General features: G+C 41.1%; 3 protein-coding genes across 3 annotated transcripts in view; 2 read left to right on the forward strand and 1 right to left on the reverse strand.

The window, feature by feature from the left end:
- Positions 1-2,889: 2,889 nt before the first annotated feature.
- On the reverse strand, positions 2,890-7,166 carry LOC135348388 (uncharacterized). Its single transcript, XM_064546570.1, has one exon. The coding sequence runs from the start codon at positions 6,950-6,952 to the stop codon at positions 3,164-3,166; it is 3,789 nt and encodes a 1,262-aa protein (XP_064402640.1). The 5' UTR covers positions 6,953-7,166; the 3' UTR covers positions 2,890-3,163.
- A 2,421-nt stretch (positions 7,167-9,587) lies between these two features.
- Positions 9,588-22,792, forward strand: part of LOC135348601 (anaphase-promoting complex subunit 1-like) — a 38,010-nt gene continuing 24,805 nt past the window's right edge. Inside the window, exons 1-13 of the mRNA XM_064546872.1 lie at positions 9,588-9,758; positions 9,822-10,005; positions 12,299-12,411; positions 13,067-13,220; positions 18,406-18,560; positions 19,257-19,431; positions 19,740-19,903; positions 20,181-20,353; positions 20,702-20,957; positions 21,031-21,229; positions 21,435-21,799; positions 22,058-22,279; positions 22,693-22,749. Of these exons, the coding sequence (XP_064402942.1) occupies positions 9,645-9,758; positions 9,822-10,005; positions 12,299-12,411; positions 13,067-13,220; positions 18,406-18,560; positions 19,257-19,431; positions 19,740-19,903; positions 20,181-20,353; positions 20,702-20,957; positions 21,031-21,229; positions 21,435-21,799; positions 22,058-22,279; positions 22,693-22,749 (2,331 nt within the window). The 5' untranslated portion in view covers positions 9,588-9,644. The remainder of the gene's footprint in view (positions 9,759-9,821; positions 10,006-12,298; positions 12,412-13,066; positions 13,221-18,405; positions 18,561-19,256; positions 19,432-19,739; positions 19,904-20,180; positions 20,354-20,701; positions 20,958-21,030; positions 21,230-21,434; positions 21,800-22,057; positions 22,280-22,692; positions 22,750-22,792) is intronic.
- Positions 14,527-17,879, forward strand: LOC135348612 (uncharacterized). The gene has a single exon (XM_064546885.1). The coding sequence runs from the start codon at positions 16,197-16,199 to the stop codon at positions 17,139-17,141; it is 945 nt and encodes a 314-aa protein (XP_064402955.1). The 5' UTR covers positions 14,527-16,196; the 3' UTR covers positions 17,142-17,879.

The following is a 22,792-nucleotide window of genomic DNA, read 5'->3' on the forward strand; positions in this document are numbered from 1 at the left end:
TATTATTGAATGACCAATGCATAGAAATGACCTGTCAACAATTATTAAATCCTTCCACAGGAGAAATAGTGGCCCATGGGCAGAAAGCCGAGAATTTGCTCTATAAAGTATACCGTTATTGGACAAAGAAGGTAGCTAGATTTGGTGTGTGTACTGTTTTTATGCCTTAGCTAGAGTTGGTTGTGGTACGTTGTGAAAGTGTATTTTTTGCTTCAACAGTGGTTACGAGATGATTTTTTGCAATATTTAACTGACTGGGAAAATGAGGCAAAGGTTAGATCTGCCGGCTCAGATTGGAAATACCATCATTTCACCATAAGTATACTCAAACCTTTGAAGGCCTCAAACTTACTGGTAAATTTCTGGTGTGCATGTATACTGTCTATTGGGTTTACGTCTCCACTTTCTCATTGTAGTTAACTCATTTGTTGAGCTCAGTCAATATTTGCTGACCAAGCACGAGAAAGAAAGTTTATTCTTACTAAGTGAGCGGTTAACCCAAGACCCATTGGAGAATTATTTTGGCCAACAAAGGGCAAGAGGACATAGAAATGAAAATCCCACAATTAACAGTGCCTCCGAAATGCCAATGCATTGAGGGTTCAAAAGAGTTTGGCCTTAAACCCAGTGAGAGGGAACTCTAGCAGAAAGAGGCAATTGTTTAGAGACGAAGACATCACAGTTAATGACGATATGAATTCCCCATTACCAAAAAGAAAGTGTTCAAGAAAGACCAATGCTAAATAGCCAATTCTATAGATACATGCAGTACATTTATTTTTATAATTAATTGTACATGCAATGGTTGACGCCTATAATATTTCCTTGACTTCTAATTATTATTACAAAATACATAATTATATAGAATGCAAAATACGAATTAGCTCAGTGTCTTCCTGATACCAGTGCTCTTCTTCACTAATTTTTTTGTGCACGTTTGTATGCCTCCAACCAATGTGATGCCAATGAGAAGCCCCGAATTGTTACCCACAAATTAATTGTCTCCGACAACAATTCAGAAGACCACTCTTCTTCATCAATATCTTGAGAAACTAAACTCCAGTAGAATAGTACATTTTCATTTTGTCCGACGGCATCAACAATTGTCTTTCTGTTACAGTTAGAATCCTCAGAGACAACAACTCTTGGTAATGTAGTGCGAACAACACCTTCCACAGTACAAAAAAATCGAAAAGATTCGTCATTCAATGGGAATAAACCCCATCCACTCTGTAGTGTATTGAGTAAAATCTGTTGGTTCTCCCATGACAGCCATTTCTCCAAGACACATCTCAAATTGATCAAATTTTTCGCCTCCTCTCTCTCTCTCTCGTACTTGCGTAGAAGCTTAAGCGCCACGTATCCACACGCATAACGCAATGCATTTAACTCATCTTTATTAAATTCGACATCAACAGTAGCTGCACGAGTCACAGGACCAGTATCACAGCCAAACTGTTTCTTCAGTAACATCTCAAAAAGGGATCTAGCAACACTCTGAATTAGTAAAGGATCCTTTCCCAAAGTCTCAATGTTTAAACACAGTTGAGTCCAAAGAGTGCTTATTTGGCTTGTAGCTACTGTAAGATATGCCATCCACAGCTTTAACTCAGCAGTTTTTTTGACCTTAAGCTGTGAAACAGGACTTCAGGGCAGTTACTAAAGTTTGACAAAATGTAACAAAAAGATCATCATCTTTACCAAACAACAACAAATGCTGTCCAATTTCTCTAGCCTTCTTTGCACGAGTAGTATCTACTTGTAGTTCTTTCTTGGATATTTCTTTTCTGACAGCATCTAAAACCAATTGAAAGTCAACTTCAGGAACAGCTTGAACCTGCTTCAGCCATTGTGCATGCACATTGGTTGCCTAGTAATTCATTGGTGGGCGTGGGGAAGGGCAACCGCGGCGTAGTTCGGGGGGCAACACACATCGTTCAGCAAATTTACATGAAATTTACTTCCGTTGCCAATCCCTCTCTTCTTTATCTATGGTTAATTAAACTGTTGTATCTCTGCAGGGAAGCATCACATCTGAACTGACTGCACAGCTAGTTTGTAGAGCTATTCTTTTGCATGATTATGTTATAAGATTCAAAAAATGTTCACATGCATAGATATAGACATTTCTAAAAAAATGCACTAATATCGCACTTTACCGCAAATGAGTGACTGACTAAGTAAGTAAGTTGGTAATTAAGTTTCTTTTCCTCTGTGTACGAGGACTATCATGAGATTCTGCAACCATGCAGTTTCCAAACAACTACAACCTGGAACATGGTCGGATATGCGATTGCTTTCATGAGGCTCACCTCTCAGACTGTTAGCTACACGAGTCAGAAGCTTCTGCAAAGCTGCCAGAAGTAGTCTCATGAATCAGCCACTCTTCCTTAAGGGAGACGGCGTCCGAGCACTCTTATTACAGTTTTGTTACACACGCTGAAATTCTGGCGGCTCAATCATTATTAGCCTCGATTCCCGGCCGCTTGAACGGCCTGGAATCGAGGCTAAATCATTATTAGATATTTTCAGAGGCAGTAAAGAACTGCACGTTGCTCAATGCTTTTGGATAATTATTACGCATGTATTACGCATGGTAAACTCCTCATGTGTAGCAGCTGCTGCAAAGCATACAACAAGCCAACTATAGGGGTCCTTATGCACAGAGTATAAGTACTACATGCAAAACACAAATCCATTGAAGCAGGCAGGTTGTTGATCTTACCCAGAGAGAGATGCCTGTTAGGTTTTGTCGCATTGCAATCGTTGAGCAGATATAGCTGGAATACATAGACACACACACACACGCGTGCGCGCCGTCAGCTTTTACCATATTCCTCGTGCAGCTACGCCTCAAGGCATAATAACCATCTCTCTACTTTGTGTAATATAATGTGAAGTGTGAAATATGAAATAGGGGCCGCGTGATAGTTAGTGTGTGCTTATAGGCGAACTATAAACTGTGTTGAAGATTCCTAGTGTGATTAGACGTTTGCATAGTGTATAGAGAGACAGTGAGTGACTATGATAGAGACAGTATATATGTGATTACATGTGTATAAAAATTGTGTTTAGATTCATACAAGTGCAGATATTATCCTTAATTAATGAGCTCAAATACTAATTGTGGAGGTTTCTACACACACTATAACATGCATCGTAGTCAGTAGATGTAGTCCAACATCGGTTCTCTTAGTTCCATTTGGGTATTATCTGTGAACACCAGTTGTGTTGGTATCACTACACTGTCCTTCTTCAAACTGTTTGCCTGAGAATCTGTTAGCTGTGTGTCTGTGTCCCTGTTTCTTATGAGCTTGTTCTTTACTTTCACAAACCACTGTGTTTTCGTTATTTGAGTGTAACACTGCTTTGTGACAACACCGATAAATGTTATGAGGGCAACGGTTATAGAGATATATGCAATGACATGTTCTCTTTCGTTTGGTTGATATGCAAGTTTTAGATGATAGGTTGTCACGGTGAACAAGCCTAAGTTTAAGATGTACGATATCTCTAATGCATCGTGCCATCGCTTGGTGTATATTCCCCCACTTATTCCGATTATACTAACTATGAGTATACAAACCGAACTCGTTGCTAGGAGACCGTTGTTTTCATTTCCACTTGTCCCTATGGTAACCAGTATAATACACCTCAGGAATAGACAGAGCCCCACCCAGTAGCGGCTACCTGGTTTGTAAGGTGCCTGGTATGCTTGTATGAATGGTGTTATCCTCAGTCGATTGAGTAGCCTTGAAACATGTCGATTTTTCTCTAATTGTTGTGCAAATAAGAGTACAAATGTGTAAGGGAGGAAGAGTAGTATCAATGCAAATAGCCCTACAGCAATCAGTACGGCATGACCTCCCTGTCCGAAAACCACGTTGCCATCGTAAATCCATACCGGTTGTGTTGCATTGGCAGGGTAGTCGGGTTGGGCAGCTGAAAGAATGACAATTACGTTCTGTAGCAGCTTTGTATATGATAGAAATATGACGGTAGCGAGAACTGCCACTGGGTTGGTATTGCTCAAAAATCTTGAGGCCCTCACAGAAAAATGGCAGACTGTAATCACCAGGCCTACCAGTAGCCATAGGTATATCGGGAACACAAATTGCCATCCTGTGTATTGTAGTTGATTCAATCCCATGTAGAAGCATGTTTCAATTCCAAAATTCAAGTTCAGCCCCTCTAGAAATACGGTTATCCCTCGTACGCATAAGTCTTGTAATCCGAATACAGCCGAGTTAGCGTTCACAATACTAGCGTATAGGATTAGTCCATGGATAGTACCACTGCTGACCGTCAATTGAGTTAGAAATAAGAAAGCTACTAGTAAAATTCCGAGTATTGCAAAGAGGATGATTAGAAATATGTTGTAGTTGGTTGAGCATTCTCCACACTTCGAGGTTCCTAGAACAAGGCTTGTGCTTTCTTTGCAGCCTCCACATAGAATTCCCGATCGGTTATTCCTACATTGTGTGTCTGGTAGTGATGGATGCACTTCGACTGGTGGAGGTATGCAATAATCCAACGGGCAATTCTTGTAAAAGTAGAAAATCATGCTTTTATTTGTGTCCTTATCTTGTTCTCCAATCCAAAAGTTTTGATTGGTTTTTGTTATCTTTCTTGAATCAATGTTGCATTTTTCAGTTAAATTCATAAGTATGGTTTGATCACAGATACATTCTGTTCTATTTGAATTCATGGCAAATCCCAATGGGCAGTCTTCGAATATCACATGCAAAACCAATTTAACGTCTGAAATTTCCTCACACGATTCGTCTGCACATATAATAACATACTCTTCTGAATCTGCAGATCGAACTCTATACTCCAAATCTGTGCAGCCTTCCTTTAAATGCTGTATGTCACCATCCAGTGATTGGTGGCTATGGTGTGTTGAAGATTGTAGATACCCACGTATATACATATCTTTACTCCGAATTAAAGTGATGGCTTTAATTCTCACTGTTATTTTCTCTCCTCTACTTGCAACGATTTTTCTCTCCTTAGTATCACAAGTGTTGTTATCACAGAAACAAAGTTGAAAAGAGTCTGAAGCTATCAAAGGTTGACTGTTTCCATTTTTAGGGAGATGGGATAATGTGTTTAGAGTTGAGGAGTTTATTGATTGGTGTACTAGATCGACCTCTTCCACAAACTTTACATGTAGTATGCTCCCTCCTTCTGTTGAAGTATTGTTTTCAAATATAACTGTTTGGTTGCCCTCGTCTGTGTTAAAGTCAACAAAGCAATCTTCTTCATGCCTTGTAATTATACAGTCAATGCTCGTCACTGAACTGTAGACAAAAATAGCGCCCCCCCTAGTTGCCAAGTTACCAATAAATTCCAGTTTTGTTTGTGCCCTTAGCTGCATCTTTAGGTTGTTCTTTAAGTACATTGCCCCACCTCTTCTAGCTGCATTTTCTATAAACCTCCCATGTCCTTCGAATGTAATTGAGCCATGAGCGCTGTAAATTGCTCCTCCCTCAATATCTGTGAGTTTATTTCTCTCAAACAAGTAGAACCCATACAAATTAAGCTTACTTCGTACCAAAGCAATAGCTCCACCCATTGTAAAATCTCGGATATTGTTTTCACTGAAATTTGATATTCCATTAAATGTTATCGTAGTATCAAAAACCCTTGCTATTCCCGGGTTATTTTTGAAAATGGTGACTCCATTAAAACTAAAAAAGGAGTTTGTTTTTCCATAGCATGGTGTATAGCCAATGTTCCCTGTGAAATGAATTTCATCAAAACTAGAAAAGTTGCTTGATTCTGCTCGTAGGAGGGAGTTTGTTTGAGTGTTGTCTCTGAAAGTTATGTTACCATTTACGGTCATGTTAGTGTTTGCTCTTAGTATTATCCCTGAGTACGTTGCATAGTTTTGGCTGTTTATGAAACTGCCCTGAATGTTTATGCTCGAGGTATAAGCTTCTATAGTAGCAATGTCACCTTGGTTACCAGAGAAATCGATGCTACCGTTCATGAGTAAGATGCTGTCCCTTAGCGAAATGGCCCCCACTGGTATAAGCCCCGGGTAATACTGAAGAGTTCCACTGTTGTTCAGAAAGTTAGTTTCTCCATAGAATGTTGCATTTGATTGTATTAAAGACATGGCTCCCTGTAGGCACACCGTGTTACAATTGAAATTGCTGACTCCATTTGCTTGAAAGTCGCTGTTCTCAAAGTTCATTGTCCCTGATGGACTGGTGTTGTTGCTGACTGTTAGTGTACCAGTCACTGTCACTGTGCTGTTGATGCAAGAGAATGTTTCACTGGTAATACCAGTGTATTTATACGTGCCTATCCCACATGTGAGTTTCATCTCATTGCCCTGCAAGATTTTATTTCCTGATATGAGAGTAGTACCAGCAAATTCTATGTTAGAATTTATGACTTTCATTACACTAAAGCTTGTTATACTTGTGGAGTTTATCCTGTTGTTATCGATTGTGAGATTGATAAAGTTAATCGAACTGTTGCTTACATTCACAGCTCCAGAAAAACTGTTTGTAACTCGAATATTTGCTATACTCCCAATTAGGTTGCTGAATGTAATTCCTGGTGCACCATTATGCACTCCACACTCAATGAATTCGATCCCATTGATAGTCAGATTAGCCATATCCTGAAATAACAGCCTAACCTGTGGTCCACACTGTATTGTTACCATAGCTCCTTGGTAAGCCATCAAAAAAACATTCTCCAGGCCAGTCAAGATTATGTCCTCCATTAGTAAGTGGGTGCCCTCTAGGAACAGAAGTGTTGTGGAAGAGTTGATAGAGTGGACAACATTGAGGGAGGAACAGGGCATGTTGGGGCATGCAGTGGTGGTGTTGCAGTCAGGCATTATGCAGAGCAGCTGGTCTGTTGAGGTTGATAAGCTGATGTGGAGAGTCAGCAATAAGATTGCTTGGAGCTGCTTCATCTTGCGCTCATGCATTGGTGTGGTAGAATAGCTATAACGCTTTCAAGAGTGCAAGGCTAACTCATAAGTTGAATAGAAACTTCGTGGAAACAAATGATGCTACGAAAGATTCTAAAGAGACTGCAATGCCTATATAGTTTGCTCTCTTTATATGCATGTAGTACATATGATTATAATTATGCTGTATAGCAACTGTTTGGAATACTTTATAAACACATTTTTAAACTGTTGTCAGAAGAGGCTGTGCTGTTTTGATAACTGCATCAATAAGTTACGTAAATTGTAAGTGTATTTTCTAAATACTGTAAAGAATAACTATTTTCAGTTTTATTGTCGTATATATACGGTACCATAATTGTTGCCTATAATTATATCCTGATAACAATTAACAGCCTACGCATACACTGTCAGCTATATTTATAATTAACCTGCATGGTGGCCTACATGCACTGATCACAGCTTCTTGGTAGGCCATCAAAGTAAAGTTCTCCATGCAGGCCAGTATATAAAGAGTTGGGATAGGTTTATCTGGATGGTTTGTTGGCTTTCCCGTAAGCTATTTGCAGTCTAGTAATCTGAGGGTAATGTGAAGGAAGCATAGGTGAATAATTATGCTTAGGTATAATATAATTTTTTATACATTCATATTTGTACACATGCATGGTCTGTAAATTTCTTCTCACAAAATGTAGTATTTACTCTATAGAGAGCATATAATCTTGAATATCGTATCTACATGTATATTGTGAAGGAGTACATGTGTTGTGAAATAACAATAGGTATATTACGTATAGATCTACATGGCAATGCATGAATGCATGTATATAGTGTTTGATTCTAAGATGCTTACACAGTATGTAAATTCTCATCTCACTATAATAGGCCTAGGGTATTAATTTATAATTATTGTGTTTAGAGAATTGAATCCATGATACGACAGTTTTAAATACACTCTTTTGTTTACCTTGCGTCTTGCATCAATATGCTTTATTATCTATACTATAACTATTATTCCCATTTTCAGTTAACAAACTAGATGACAATGCCCATGCATAGGTAAATATCTACCACTCTGAAACAAACAGTATTTCGAGAGCCCACCATGAGCGTTGCGTGACTACCGGTAGCTACGTACGTATACGTTCGACCTGAATGACACCTTAATTTTAATTGGGTCATATCAATCAAAATACCGGTTCTTCACCGCAATATACAGGTTAATTTTGCACACATAAAGTGTAAAAAACAAGTGTGCTTTTGCTTCTACTATACATGTTATGTTTTTTTATTCTCAGAACATTCTGTTTTTTGTGACTATAATAATTATGTTCAGTTGCAGCTTTAATTTGAGGGCCCATATGATAATAAATGTAATGGATAGTTCCAAACTTTTGCGGATGCATTGCCTTGGCTCTCGTAACACTCCATTCAGTAATAATTCAAAATGTGTGTAGCCAGCTAAAATGGTGTACATTGTTGTCCCTACACTCGTATCTACTCCCACTTTTTATTGCCTCCCCCAGCGAATACGATCCTGTGTAGTGTGAAATACGAGATTGGTCAGGTGAAGGTGTTCTCAGTGACCGTGGGTGTGGGCTAGTGAGTTCACATACAAGCTTTTGTAAAATTAATGATGTGTCTATAACTTAGTTGTAATCATGGCTTATACTAGCACAGGTCTCTAATTGCACGAGGCAAAGCCAAGTGCTATTTACCTTGCCAGGCGGCTTGTTATGAGTGTGCTATTGATCTCTTTTTAACAATCATACTATTGTGATGCCTCCTTTATTCGAAAACAAGCCCCTGTACAATTAGCTTTATCACTCACTGCATGTACGATTCGTGTAATATAGTTACATCATACGATTAAAAATAGTTGCGCTATCTTATCTTTTGCTTCAAATATAATTATGCATATACCAGTATGGCCTGCGAGACTCCCTGCATGAGTGGGGAAGTAATTATAGCCATATTGCCTTATATAGCCATGCAGCTCACTAGATGAGCTTTGCAGGCACACAATGGCACTGCATGAGATTTCCTCGAATGCATGCGCTTGCATTAATGTATATAATCATGCAGTGACTGTAGATTTCTCCTGGCTGTATAGAGTATAACACTGTCATTCAATGTGGAATGTATAATCTATAGTGTATTTAATGTTTTGACCAAGTATTTTTTTTAACCATTCATAAAAATTGTTTCTTCTTTCCTCCCCTGTAGGCTGGGCCCATTCCAGTGGCCTCTAGAACAAGAAGAGATGGAAACTTCTCACGTCTCAACTGCATGACTTTGAACTGTACATGAACATAAGTGGCACCTCTTGTTTTAATACCACGACTTGCATCCTACTTGTTTATTTTGCAAGTACATTTCATGTACGCTGTGATTTAATTGTTCTGACAAGCTGTCGTAATGATTATTTAATAGTAGATGTTAAGCTTACTCGATTATGCATGCAGCATGGCAGCTTTGAATATAAGCTGATGCATAGTTCAAGTTCTATAACAAGAGTGCAGGCTCATGCATGCAGCTAGCCTACATTCATTGTAGAGACTCAGAGTTTGTAGTTTGTGCTCAGTGGGCGTGTTGCAAAGGGAATTTCCCTCATTATGAAAAATGAATGGTAATGATCACTAGTTACTTTGAATCTGTAAAGAAGCCCACGTGGCTTCATCTGCATGGATTTACCATTGGGATATATGATATGGCTAATCTGAGCAAAGCTTGCAGCAATGTGGCAGCCATCAATCTGAATGTCCTGCACCAGTTCAAACCAGGGAAGCCATCGGAATGGATTTGCAAAGAACCAAACTCAAAAGTATACATTGATTTGCATAATCTTGTAGCTGCTCACTCATACATTTTATTTTGCTTTATGCAGGTCCAGTGGCAGGTGGCGGTTGATCCTGAGACTGGCTCTCAAGACGAGCTGTTTGTGCGAGGCAATCAGGTGGTGTGGTATTGTGGACTGACGCCAGAGTTAAAGATTGCTAGGGTGTCGTACAGTGTGGAGACAACAGTGTTGCAGGCATTGTGGTGTCAGTTTGAGGACAGCTCCAGACATGGTGAGTGAGTGGGAAGGTGTAGTTGTTAAAGCATTGATTAAGGAAGAGAGGGATTGGAAACGGAAGTCCACGCACGTGATTATTCCTTGGCTTGAGGGGCGGGGGGACATATTCCATATATACCCAAAACCATCCGTATTTCCCGCCGCCAAACCCCAGTAAACACTTTTACTTGTTTCAGGCCTTATGGAGACCTTTCTAAGTCCTCCAAAAATTCCATATCCCTTGAACTGAACATTTTGAAGAGTCTGGAATGGTGCAACTACTTTAAATCTACACATAGTTTACAATGAGAGCTAGCTAGTATATAGCTCTGTGTTTTAATAATTATGAGTTTGATTTGTACATTTATTACCCGAGGCCGTGCCGCGGCCAGCGGGTATACACAATGTAGTAGCCCATTGTTTGTTTGTGACAGGTGAATCTACTCACTTGGTTGCCATGGCGCTGCGATTACAGCATGGATAGCCTTCACACAACAAGTTATTAGTAAACTTCTTTCGAATAAAAGCTAAGAAGCTAGAACTTGCATGTTGGCTGCCTACCAGCTGTCTACACGCGGCCTTTATTCGGAAGTGATCCTTTACCAGGAACAATGGAACAGGGTCCCTAAAGTAGAAAGCTAGAATTGTGGTTGGTTGCTTCTTTATAGCCAGATTGTACGTATATGGAGCCATAAGACTCTATACAGGCTAATTTTTTGCTCTTGATATGATTCGTCTCATGCACCACTAAAACTCAGTTCTTAATTGTATTGTTCCTGTTAACTTGCTGCATGCTTACTAGCCAGCTTCCATGCTCCTACATACATCTGCTTTTATTCCTCAAATTCTTATAGATTCATGTCTACAGCCGAGGGTTAGCACTTCAGTGCTCTAGTTCAGGATATTTTTTGGGTAAAAATTTCAAAAACTTTACGGGGAAAATATACAAAATGTTTGCGCATGCGCAAGCAGTAGCAGGCCTCCTTTCTGAGGCCTTGTGAAAGAGGCTAAGTAGTGTCCTGGATCACACATGTCCTTAAGTATGGAAATGAAATATAAGTTCGATCAGCAGCAGTTTTATTACAATCCGCAACGTACCGTTTCCAGCCTGGATTTTCTTTCCACGTTGGAGTAGACAGCCTCGAGTAAAGTCGGGGCAACACGGATAGTTATTCGAGGTCAAATGAATCCCTTTCTTCCTTTATCTTTGGTTAAAGGTACACTTACTAGTTAAACATGAAAGCACCGCGGGTGCTGATGCCTCGGTGGAGGCTACATAACATAAAGCTATAGTAGTTTTATATACACAATCATGATGAACATTAATATTTTGCATTAATTACTTGCTGCATGCAAACTCAAAGAGTGGGTAATAATCGACCATGATTGTGTTAAAAACGATCGATGCCAAAAGTTCAGGTCTAAAATTAATGGCTGCATCAGCAGAGCCTTGCAGCTCTCTTCTCACTTTTGCAGCTTCCAATTGCTAGCGTTCTAGTGCAGAGCTAACTACTAAGTAGAGTATAGCAACACTCGGTGAACAAGTTTTACTACGCACTCTTCTGAAAAGGCTGCAATGGCATTCCAAGTAAACAAAACTAGGCATAACTTGAGAACAAAGCATTATTTTGCAAATCCATGAATTAAAATATGACTAGAAGCCTAAACAGTAGGAACGGATGTGAAATTGTGTTAAAAACGGTGGCCCTGAAGGTCACTCAGTAGTTGTATTCTCAACTTGGCGTTCTGCAGTTGAGCTTCGCTAGTTTGACCGTCGATAGTTTGTGACCGCTGACCTATGGGTGTGGTTTTGGTTAATCTAGATGCGCTTTAATGCATTGAAGTATCTGCCAAGTGCTAGCAGCGGTGAGCCCAAGGCCTAGCTAAGTAAGTAGACAAGTATAGCAAGATCCAAGCTGTACACGGCACTACGCTGTAACATGAACCTAACCTTATAGGTATAGACCACAACTAGAGCTACAAGACAAGTTCGTACAGAAATACAGGCCATACATTATAGCCTAGTCGGCATAATAATATTCATGTTCTGCATTATAATCATGTGAAGTTAGTGAAAGAAAAACATTACTTGAGGAACTAAACAACAACAACAATAATTATGTGAGAGCGGCTCAATATCTTTTCAGAACACAACTACTGAGTGACCTTCAGGGCCACTGTAGTTAAAAGGTGTTTTCATTTTGTAGTCGTCAGTGTCTGAAAGTGGCAGCTCACCACACACACACACACGCACACGCACACACACACGCACACGCACACACACACACACACACACATATGCACTGCAGACACAACAGATGGTGGCTGTCAAAAGCTGAGAGGAGTGTGTATAAGAGAGCAGGAGTGCCTCACTCTCTACCTACTCACTGGAGCAGTACACTATGTCACCCTGCCATTTCAGGTGAGCCAACAGTTCTAGGTCTAGTGTGTTGGAACTTTCAGAATCAGAACTCTGAAGTTCGAAGTTCTGGTTCAATGAGATTGTGAAAAATTCAATGGAAATGAAGGCTTATGAAATTTTGGGGCCATGCTTCAACCCAAAAATGCTGAGCTTAGTCATTCTACCAAGGCCCCTATACCCAGGGGGAATCAAGCCTGAACCATGTTATCAGTAATTAAAAGGTGTTATACTCATAGCAGTTGCTACAGTGACAATACTAAATTCAGTACTGGCCACAAGATACCCCCCACAAGATGCACCCTGTCATGTTGTACAGCACTAAATGTGTATCTATTACATACCTATTACTAGAATGTTTTGCAAGCATCGAACTTTGGGATGGTTGGATGGATGGTTAGATGGTTGATCAATTCACAACAATAAAACCAAATTATTACTAGTAAATAATATTAATACACACGATCCTTGCCAGAACGCAATAATTAGATCGCAAAGGGTCAAATTTTCCGCTGATTTGGCTCATTCGCAAAAGTTTTTCAATCGCAAAATTTTCTAGTAATACGGTAACTAAAAAGGACTTTGAAAATTATATGAGCAGTTTATAGTCAAAATAAAGTTGCTGTTGTCTGAACTCAGCATATTGTCTACTCTCCAGGTTCGGTGTGTTTGGTCCCTTGCCAATGGTCTGCTGGTGGAGAGGAGTATTCCGAGCGATGGTGGGTGTGGTCTGGAGGGTTTGCCTACTCTTTTTACGCTCTTGCACCCCTCTGATGACCTTTGCCCTGTTACATCGCGAAGACCAGCAGAAGGTGAGTCGTACATGTGTAGGGGTGTGGTGTCATTGGTGGTTACTTTTAGCTGTATAATTTCCGAAAGGCAATAGTTTTCATGGTTGATATCCGGAGCAAATTTTCCATGTCCCTCTGTTGTTATGCGCATCGTCATTCATGCACTCCTGGCATCGTACATGGTGTTCTAGCTGTGCTATCATAGTCGACACAATCTGCTCTTTGATCATCTTTCCGATCTTCAGTGTCTTATTTCAGGACTGCAAAGAGCCATACTTTCTACATCTATTGTGCTCGTAGTGAAGCAATTTCTTAGCTTGATGTGATGCGTTGAAAATCATAGCATTCAGTAGGACAGCTATAGTTTGCTAGTTAGCACTTTGCTAACTTCTGTAGCTGCAACTGCTCGGCACAGTTTTGCGATCTAAGGCAAATAAGTCGCAATTCCATGTAGCTGGACAACAGCCTAGATATTCATGTGCGTACTATACACATCAGCGCAGGGTTTCATCTAGGATTTTAAGTTTGGGGAGGGGAAGCTTGGAAAGGTTGTGCGCGGAAATTTGAGGCCATGCCCACTTCCGGTCGTAACACCCCCTATAATTATTGTTGTTAGTTAGCAATTTAAATCATTAATTGACAGGCAACTCCATGTAACTTGGTATAGAACACTAAACCATGTACTAAATATACAAATAATTGTGGTAAGACTACCCAGGGAAGATGATGACCAATCATCCTCTAGCAAAGCTAGCTAAATTCACGATCTTATCGTATAAAATTGTCAAAGTTTTGGCACCAAATCATCAAAGATAATATTATCTTTGATAATTTGGTGCAAAAACGTTGACCTCGGAAATTGTCCACTAATAAGGCGAATCTCGTGAGCTAGTTAGAGAACAATAATTGTGTATGGTTTTTGTTGCCACAGTAAAAGTGTAGCGTATCATGTAGTCATTTTTACTCGGTTTTTGGGTACAGGTAATCACTTTGTTACCTAGCCGTGTGTGTAGTATAGATATTTGAGGTAACACATACAATTTGAAAGCTGTTTGTGCAGTAAATTGTATAGTTTGAAAGTTTGTTATAATTATAGTCAATCGAATGGATGTAATAGAAGTCTTTGTTACAGATGACTGTTAGCCCACAAAGTAGACTATAATGTGTTAGATAAATATGTTTAGTGAAGCCCACAAAATAGAACATGTATGTATAGTTTTATATGGGTCATTTATACACAAAACTGTTCTTGAATTTGTGGTAATGGTTGAGGTGTTGATGGAGCAAGCAAGAGCATGCCTGCTTGCTGAATTCCTGACCTAGCACGATATAAGGTTGAGGTGTAAAGAGAAATCATGACCTAGCATGTTAACTATGTCAAGTTCTAGTGGTCTCCAAGACCCAGCTGTAGCTAAATTGCAAAACAATTCAGTGTGATTTTAGAAACTTTAACGGATAAATGAAGAGGTATATAGCACCATGTGATTACCGTATATCTTCTAAATTTATCGGTAATTACCCCGGACACTTTTTGGGGCAATTTTTGTTGTTCTAATACAACGGACACTCCAGTTCTTTAATAATTATTACGGACAATACCTTTAAAAGTTGAGTTACGTTCATAGACTGCAAGTAAGACTTAGAGTGCTTGCAGTTGAGTAGCTAGTTTTAGATAGCTAGTGCAACTATTCAGTCACACACTGTTCTATTAAACTTAGCTAGCTCGCATGCAGCTGCTTGCTTGTTCTAATTATTCCGGACACTTCGCATGCTCTATAAAAATCTGTTCCAATTATACTCGGACAATTTCCAAAATAATTATTTTCTGCGGTCCGATAAGATATACGGTACCTCTATTTGTTTGTGATTCGCTTTTTCAACCTTTGAATTTACAAGGTTTTGCTATAATATTATGCTGACAACCACACTGGGGGGTACTTATTGATGCAAATTTGCCACACAAGCAGTTAGCACTCAAGATGTAGAGCTGGATATTCATTTTCACGTGCATTGGTGTATACCTATACTGTATAATTAAGCCTTGGTGTGCGCATGCGCAAGCGAGGTATACGGTAGTGTGTTTGTGTGTCTGTGTAGACTGTTGCTGCCCATGCAAGGATCAATGATTCAGAAATGCAAGTAAGAGTTTCTATAGGCTTCTCGTCACGTTAGATTGCAATTTGTGGATTTGTAAAATAATGCTTTGTTCTCGAGTTACTGATATAGCTAGGTTTTGCTTGCTTGGAATGCCATTGTAGCCTTTTTCAGAACAGTGCGTAGCAAAACCTGTCCATGGAGTGTTGCTATACTCTACCTTAGAGTCTGCAAAGCTGCATTTAGCTGTTTCATGCAGCCATTAATTTATGGATTTTGAACTTTCAGCAACCTTTTTAGAAACGATCATGGTTGATGATTTCCCACTTTTGCACCAATGTAAATTTAAAAGCTAGATCTAGTAGCTTCATATGTTAGGTGCCTCCACTGAGGCCGCGATGCTTTCATTACTGGCACGGAATTATGTGCGTATAAATTATCGTCTTTTCAGGCTGTTCCTTCATCAAGTATACTATAGATGATGTCGTTGCTGCTCAAAATAGGTCAACATTAGAGGCACATGGTGCTCATTTTTATAAACGTCACTTATCTGATAAAGAGGATGGATGCGTCACAAAGGATGGATGCAAAAAACTTAAGATTGTGTGCTTTATATTAGAGTATGCATCCAATACACATGCATGTACTTACTTTCTGTCTATGTGTATACATGTGTATAGTGAGACATTGTGATGAAGGATGTATGTTTGTTGGTTGTTGATGCCTTCTATGTTGATGTCTAGTCTGTGGTTATGATATTACATGGTTGAGGGGGCAAGCAAGAGCATGCCTGTTGGAACTGATTACCTTGCACATTTAACTGGTTTGTAAACTGATGGTGTATAAAAAATGTGAATCCTTCTAGTTGCACATGTTTAGTTCATACTGTCCTGTTAGTTAAAGATGGCTAGCTCTAGTAGTCTCCAAGGCGCAGCTGAAAAGTCTGTCATCTCAAACCTCGGTGAAATTGCGAAGACAATCCAGTGTCGATTTTCTTGTGGAGGCTCCCTTCCCCAAGTGGACAATGTGACAATACACTACACAAAGAAGCCAAGAGACTACAATGCACTAACCTTGCCAGGGGATGTGACGGAGGACAAGAATCTTCCTATGTTTCTCGAGGCCTGCTCTACTGCTAGTTTTGGCATAGGCAGCCAAACTGTCACTGACCCAACTTATAGGGATGCTCTCAAACTAGATCCAGATTGTTTCACTGCCGATTTCGAGTTAGCCAACACAACAATTCTTGGCTCTATTGCTAGCATCATGGCTGTTGGGTCATCTATCCGAGCAGAGCTGTACAAACTGAATGTCTACTCGACTGGTGGTCACTTTAAGGCTCACGTGGACACACCTCGATCTCCGGAGATGTTTGGCAGCCTGGTAGTGAGTCTCCCCTCTCAGTTCACAGGAGGTGCTCTAGTGACCAGGCACCAGAGACACACGATAACATTTGATTGGAGCTCTTCCCCGACAACCACTCAGTGGGCTGCGTTCTATAGCGATGTGGAGCACGAAGTTCTCCCTGTGACCAGCGGCCATCGCTTTACTCTCACCTACAACCTCTACACTCTGTCTGCCTGCCATCCAGTATCACTCGACGTTACTACTAGCCCTCTCCACAAAGAGCTGCAGGCTGCTTTGAAGACCCCTCACTTCATGAGAGAGGGTGGAACTCTCGGATTCTTTTGTCGCTATCGATACATAGAGTGTGAGAGTGACGAATTCCTCAAGTTTAGAGAGGCCCCTTTCCTTAAAGGAGAAGACATGATCATTTACCGTGTTGCCAAATCACTTGGTCTCTCTGTGCAGTTGAAGGCAATATGTGGAGGATATGATGATAATTAGTTACACGGATTTTATTGTACCATCGTTTAAACACAAGCATGATTTTACCGATGAAGATTTTGATGACAAAGCCAAGCTGGCAGAGGCTTTTGGCCATGTTGAGAATGCTAAGAATGTTCATTGGTGTGTGTGGACGGGGCCGGGGAAGAGGAAGGTGCCGTTGCTGTCAGCTATTCACTTTGACAACGCTCGCTTTGGTAATGGTCCAGCTCTCGAAGTGTTTTACCAATCCGCTGCTCTGTTAATGGAAGTACCCAAGTTCACCAGTGGTCGTGGAGTTCCTGTTGCTTCAGTACAAGCTGTGCTTGGTTGTATCGAACAGGTCAATGAGGAAGTTGAAAAAGTTGAAGCCGACTTAATTAATTTTAAGTCCAAAGAGATAATGCAGCTGAAGTCTGATGAGAAGATGCTACAGAATAAGCACACTAAAGTTATGACAGAGAGAAACGAACTGTTGTGCATGATCCCACCAAGCAAAAGGGCAAAGAAATGAACAGTTGTTGATCAACCATTGTGTTTTCTCTGTGTTTAACATTGTATTTATTCATTTATTCTGTTGTATTATGTTTATGCATTTACTATATGGTCGCAACAGTATGCTGTAACTAGTGCGCCATATCCGATGCATGGATATTATTAATATTTTGGCAGTATAATTATGCTGGGTATAAGTTGGTGTCACATGCCCTTTGGACTCTGTCACTCTAGAGGTTGGGGGTTACAGGACTGTGGTTTGGTTTGGGGGGGTACTGGGCCCCAGTATTAGTGTTTCGGGGGGGGGTCATTCAGCCCCCCCCCCTCCACTGGGAATCACATCGAAAGATGTGGTTAGTGCTTAACCTTCCTGTATGGGAGGGTGGGAAGCTCGAAAGTTGAGCAGTCAGTATAGTAGTTCTTCTGTAAGCAGCTGTACTTTGCACGTGATAGTAGGCAACGCGATAAGCGAGTACATGACCGGGGCCACGTCTGCACATCTGCGTGCCCTGTTCCTCAAAGCCTCTTTTTTGACTACATTAAACTACATTTTGTCAATTCTTTTATACGGTATATCATGTGCTTAACTTACACAATACTGCACGAGGGAGTCATCAGATATAGAGAATCTATGGCATAGTAAGAGCTGATGCCATAAAGCAATTAGTCCTCAAGTGTGAGGTTAAAGAATTATGTACGCTAGTAGTATTCGGCAATAGTGGCCCTTGACATGTGTAAAAATGTTCTACATCTACATTTGCACAAAGTCACGGTATCTCTCATTCCACAGCCTCGGTGGATGTCACGGTGCTCGGTTTCTTCAGCGACCCTCATCAACGAGTGCTCTGTGTTTGTGCTGATGGAGAGGGGGAGCCACTGGTCGTCACTCACAACCTGTTGTCAAGGCAACACTCTATCTGGTCGGCGCAAAGAGCTACTCAGAATGTGAATGCAGCAACGTGTATAGTATCATCTTTTATAAGAACAATGCATAATGTGTAGTAACTAGTCTACAGTAAAAGTTGTCCTATTCCCGGTGTATGCCAGCTAGGTGTGTATGTACCGTATAGCGCGAAATTTTCGAGGCACTTATATTTCGTGGATTGGCCTCTAAAAGCCATTTCGTTGCACAATGTTCGCGGAATGACTGCTTACCGGAAGCCACGCCTTTAAATATTTGCATGTAGCAGGTAATTCTTATTAACGAACACTTTTCGTGGACTTAATTTTCGTGTAGAATTCCAACCCACGAAATCCGCGAAAATTAAGCCCCTCGAAAATTTCGCGCTATACGGTATTAAGCTACTCTCTGTTTGCATCTCCTTCTGGCCCCTTTACCTTACACGCTGACACTAACCTACACTAATTCCTTACTTCATTATCATCTCATTACTTATTAGCTGTACATTGTTCTACATGAAAAAACAAAAAACAAAAACTGACAAGTGGTTGCACACCCCCTTCACCTGGTACCTAAGTATCACCTCGTGGGCTTCCCGCAGGGTCTCTTCCTTCCCATCCTCTTGGGTGTTTAGTCCTATAGTCGTCTCTGTATTTCACATTGTTTGCCTAAATCATCACATAAATGTCTTAATTATGGCATGGTTTGTACATTTTACGTGAAACGTTTTAATCTAACAGGATGTCCCTGCTCATGTGATGACTCCCACGAAGCCAGCCTCTAATCTGTCGACATCACAGCACCCTCTCAGCTCCTCCGCACCTAGTTACTATGACAATGAGACCACACCCTCTAACCTAATGGACACTCCGGTGGAAATGTTACTAAGTGCACAAAGACTAAGGAATGGAAAAGGTATAATTATATGCAACACCATTACGTGCTGGACTGTGCTGAAATTGCAATTTCTACATATTACAAATTCTACAAAATAATTGTACGGTGTTTCTGTGCTTTCCAATGTTCCTATATCGTCTTCACATAATTTAGTAGGGCCTTCAATGCATACCCTCGTAGCTAGACGACTTCCTTATTGCAGTCACTATTTGTATTCTTGTGGTGACCGCTTTAGGTTTCATTGTATCTAGAGAAGGGTAAAGACAAATGTTATAAAGGCTTCCATTATAATCTGTCAGTACATTACCTGCGCTTTTGGTCTGCAGACCACGCCCACATGCCACTCCTCACGCAAGTACAGCGACGAGGGGTGATGGGTAGTAGCGGGAAAAGGGACAGTGGAAGTGGGGCCAAAGGTCACATGACAGGGAGATCCCCTTACATCACACGGTTACAGACACCTCACGACGGACCTACTTCTGTGGCCAAGGTGAGCGCTGTGTTTGTCCCCATCACATACCACCTTGTGTAACCTGTACGTATACGTAAGTAATTCAAACAGATTATACAAGTTTACTTACATTATCAACCGCGACACTATCCGTGTTGTATTTCAACCATTATTTTGGTCTCTCACACACACACACACACACACACACACACACACACACACATACACACACACACACACACACACACACACACACACACACACACACACACACACACACACATACACCCACACACACATACACACACACACACAGCTGCGCTCTAAGTCCCTCTCTCCGCACATCCTGGCTCGGATCTCGCCCTTCTCCCAGGCCGTCAACTCCCACTCTTGGTCCACCTTCTACTCCGACGAGTTCTCCTTTGGTCGCAAGTTTGAACCACTTTTTCCGCAGGTCTGCCTCAGACGATTATGGAAGGAGGGTGAAGGGTGAGTACAGAGGAGGGGTTGTGTACGAAATTATTGGTCCTGTTCTTAGTACACCTTGTACTTTAATACTTGCAAATTATGTATGTATAATAATTCTTGCAATTGAGTCGAGGCATATACCGTAAATTATAGAACCAGTAAAAAATAATTATTTTTATAGAAACAATGTACAAAAAAAAAGATTTTATATGGTAGTATATGGGCGTTATAAAAGAGGGCGTCCTACCAAGGCTGGTTCTATAATTGGAACGCTTACGGTAGTGAATTTAATCTAACTCTAACCCAAGCGTAAATCGCTATAGTTGAGTTTAGTCGTATTTTTTCGTATATCTCTCCCATCCACTGTAGAGTCCCCGGGCCACTTTCTGAGGTTGCCACCGTCCACAAGACGACTGACTTCATTGGACACCAGTACCTTGTTTTGTGTCTGTCTAATCTGCAGCAGCTGTGGCTGATTCCCAGCGCATCGGAGGAGGGGAAACCTCCCTCGTTTGGGGCTGTGACCAGGCTGGTGGGTGTACAGGTGGTTCCGATTAAAGGACAGCCATTTTTTGTGGCACTGGATGTTAGTGGAGACTTGTCACTTTACAGTGGAGTATACAAGGTACATGTATAAATGTACTTCAAAATTATGTTTAGCCATGTGATTAAAAGTTATGTTTATTCTGATTCATCAGGTTGCAAATCTCAGCACTCAGTATCTGCTCACCCAGTCAATTACTGATGCGGTTCCCATGGAAATGGATGATACCACGCCCACTCTCTCGTCAGCAGTCAGTGACATACGTGACCCCCTCAACGAGACGTTCACTGTGGTGCTCGGCTCGGGAGAGATGTTCCGCTGCTCTGTGTTGCAGCTGTTCAGACATCCAACAGGTTACTTATTATATAATCTGCTCCCGGTTATATACCTCTAGAGTTATAGTTACTGTGTGATTATGTGATGTGTCTCTGTTACTAACGTCATTACCATGGCTCTAAGTGTAAGGCTGATTTGGAACATATTTGCTAGCTACCAAACAACTGGTGGTAATTAAGTGTGCCAGTATTGATTTTATTCTGCTCCCTCCTTCCTATACAGTGAGCCTGTGCCTGCGAGCCTTGAGGAAGCTGCTCCCTCCTCCCCTCACTGCAGAGCTATTAACCAGTTACTACAACTCTTCTCACCATCTCCCTACGTCCCGGCTACCCCAACACTTTTACTCTTGGCTCTTATCCTGTCTCGGTATGGGTGGAGCTACAATCGAGTCGTCATGGCAACAACTACAAGGACGAATCGAATTGGACAATTTGATGGCTGCCATGCCTGCACTGAAACTGTTTAGCAGTGATATTGTAGGAGAGGTAGCTACCTCGTATAAAGCCCCACCCACCTGCACCACCCCCTGTCCTTGTCTCAAGGACCACACAGAAACAGTACTGTGGGCTCTACACCTCGTGTATGAGGTGAATTCTCTCGGGTTCAATTATGATATTATTTTCGTGTTGCTTCATTCCCTGTTGCACATCTTGTTCAGTGAGGTAGATATATGCTATTTCATGCAACGACATTGCAAAGGTGCCTAATATTTTCACTTTTGACCCCAGACAGCCCTCATATTATTCCATAGAATCCTAGTGGCTATATGTTGTCTTTCTTGTACCCTCCGTTTGTATATACACTGTACCCTCCTCCATTCATGATCCTCCCTCTCCGTCATCTAGGAGCTGAAGCTGAGGACTCTGTTTGGAGACAGTCTACCACAGCTGGCAGGACTGCTCTCTCAGATCAGCTCATCTCTCGGTCCCCCGGCTAGTGCATACGCTGACCATTACTGGAGGGACTTTCCCCACCTAGTCACGCCCACTGTGTCACCAGGGCAACCCTCCACACAGTCACCCCCTCATATACTGCAGTGGCTCACACACACCCTAACCAACAAGCCAGTAGGTTATGTACATACGCATTGCATGTGAATTCTAAAACCTTTGTACGTATATGCATACAGTAAGGCGGGAAATTTTTGCTGGTGCAAATTTTTGCTATTTGGCTCGAGAGCCCTCTCAGCAGAAATGTTTGTGGGTTCTAATATTTGCGTTTCAATGCCAGGAAACTACACCCACAATTAGCTGTGCATGTGAAATACCGGAGCGTGATATAGTACTGTATTCCAGTTTTAATTTTCGCGTTAACTGCTCCACCTTGCACCTCACGAAAATTTCCTGCCATACGGTATTTGTAAAAGCAAGGAGTGTCGGGTTATTGATCAAAGTACTATTAGTGTTGCTCAATTGTTGCTTAAGGTTTTGTCTAGCTTGAAGCATAATTCAGCAACTGACCATTTCCTACCAATCTCTAGGTTGGGCTTTTTCCTACCCTCCCTGATGTGTGCACGCATACTGCAAAGATGCTCAAGGTAAAGAAATATCTATTTACATGCAGGATCGACATTGTCTGTT

Source organism: Halichondria panicea, chromosome 15 (assembly GCF_963675165.1).
Source record: "Halichondria panicea chromosome 15, odHalPani1.1, whole genome shotgun sequence".
Classification (NCBI taxonomy): domain Eukaryota; kingdom Metazoa; phylum Porifera; class Demospongiae; order Suberitida; family Halichondriidae; genus Halichondria; species Halichondria panicea.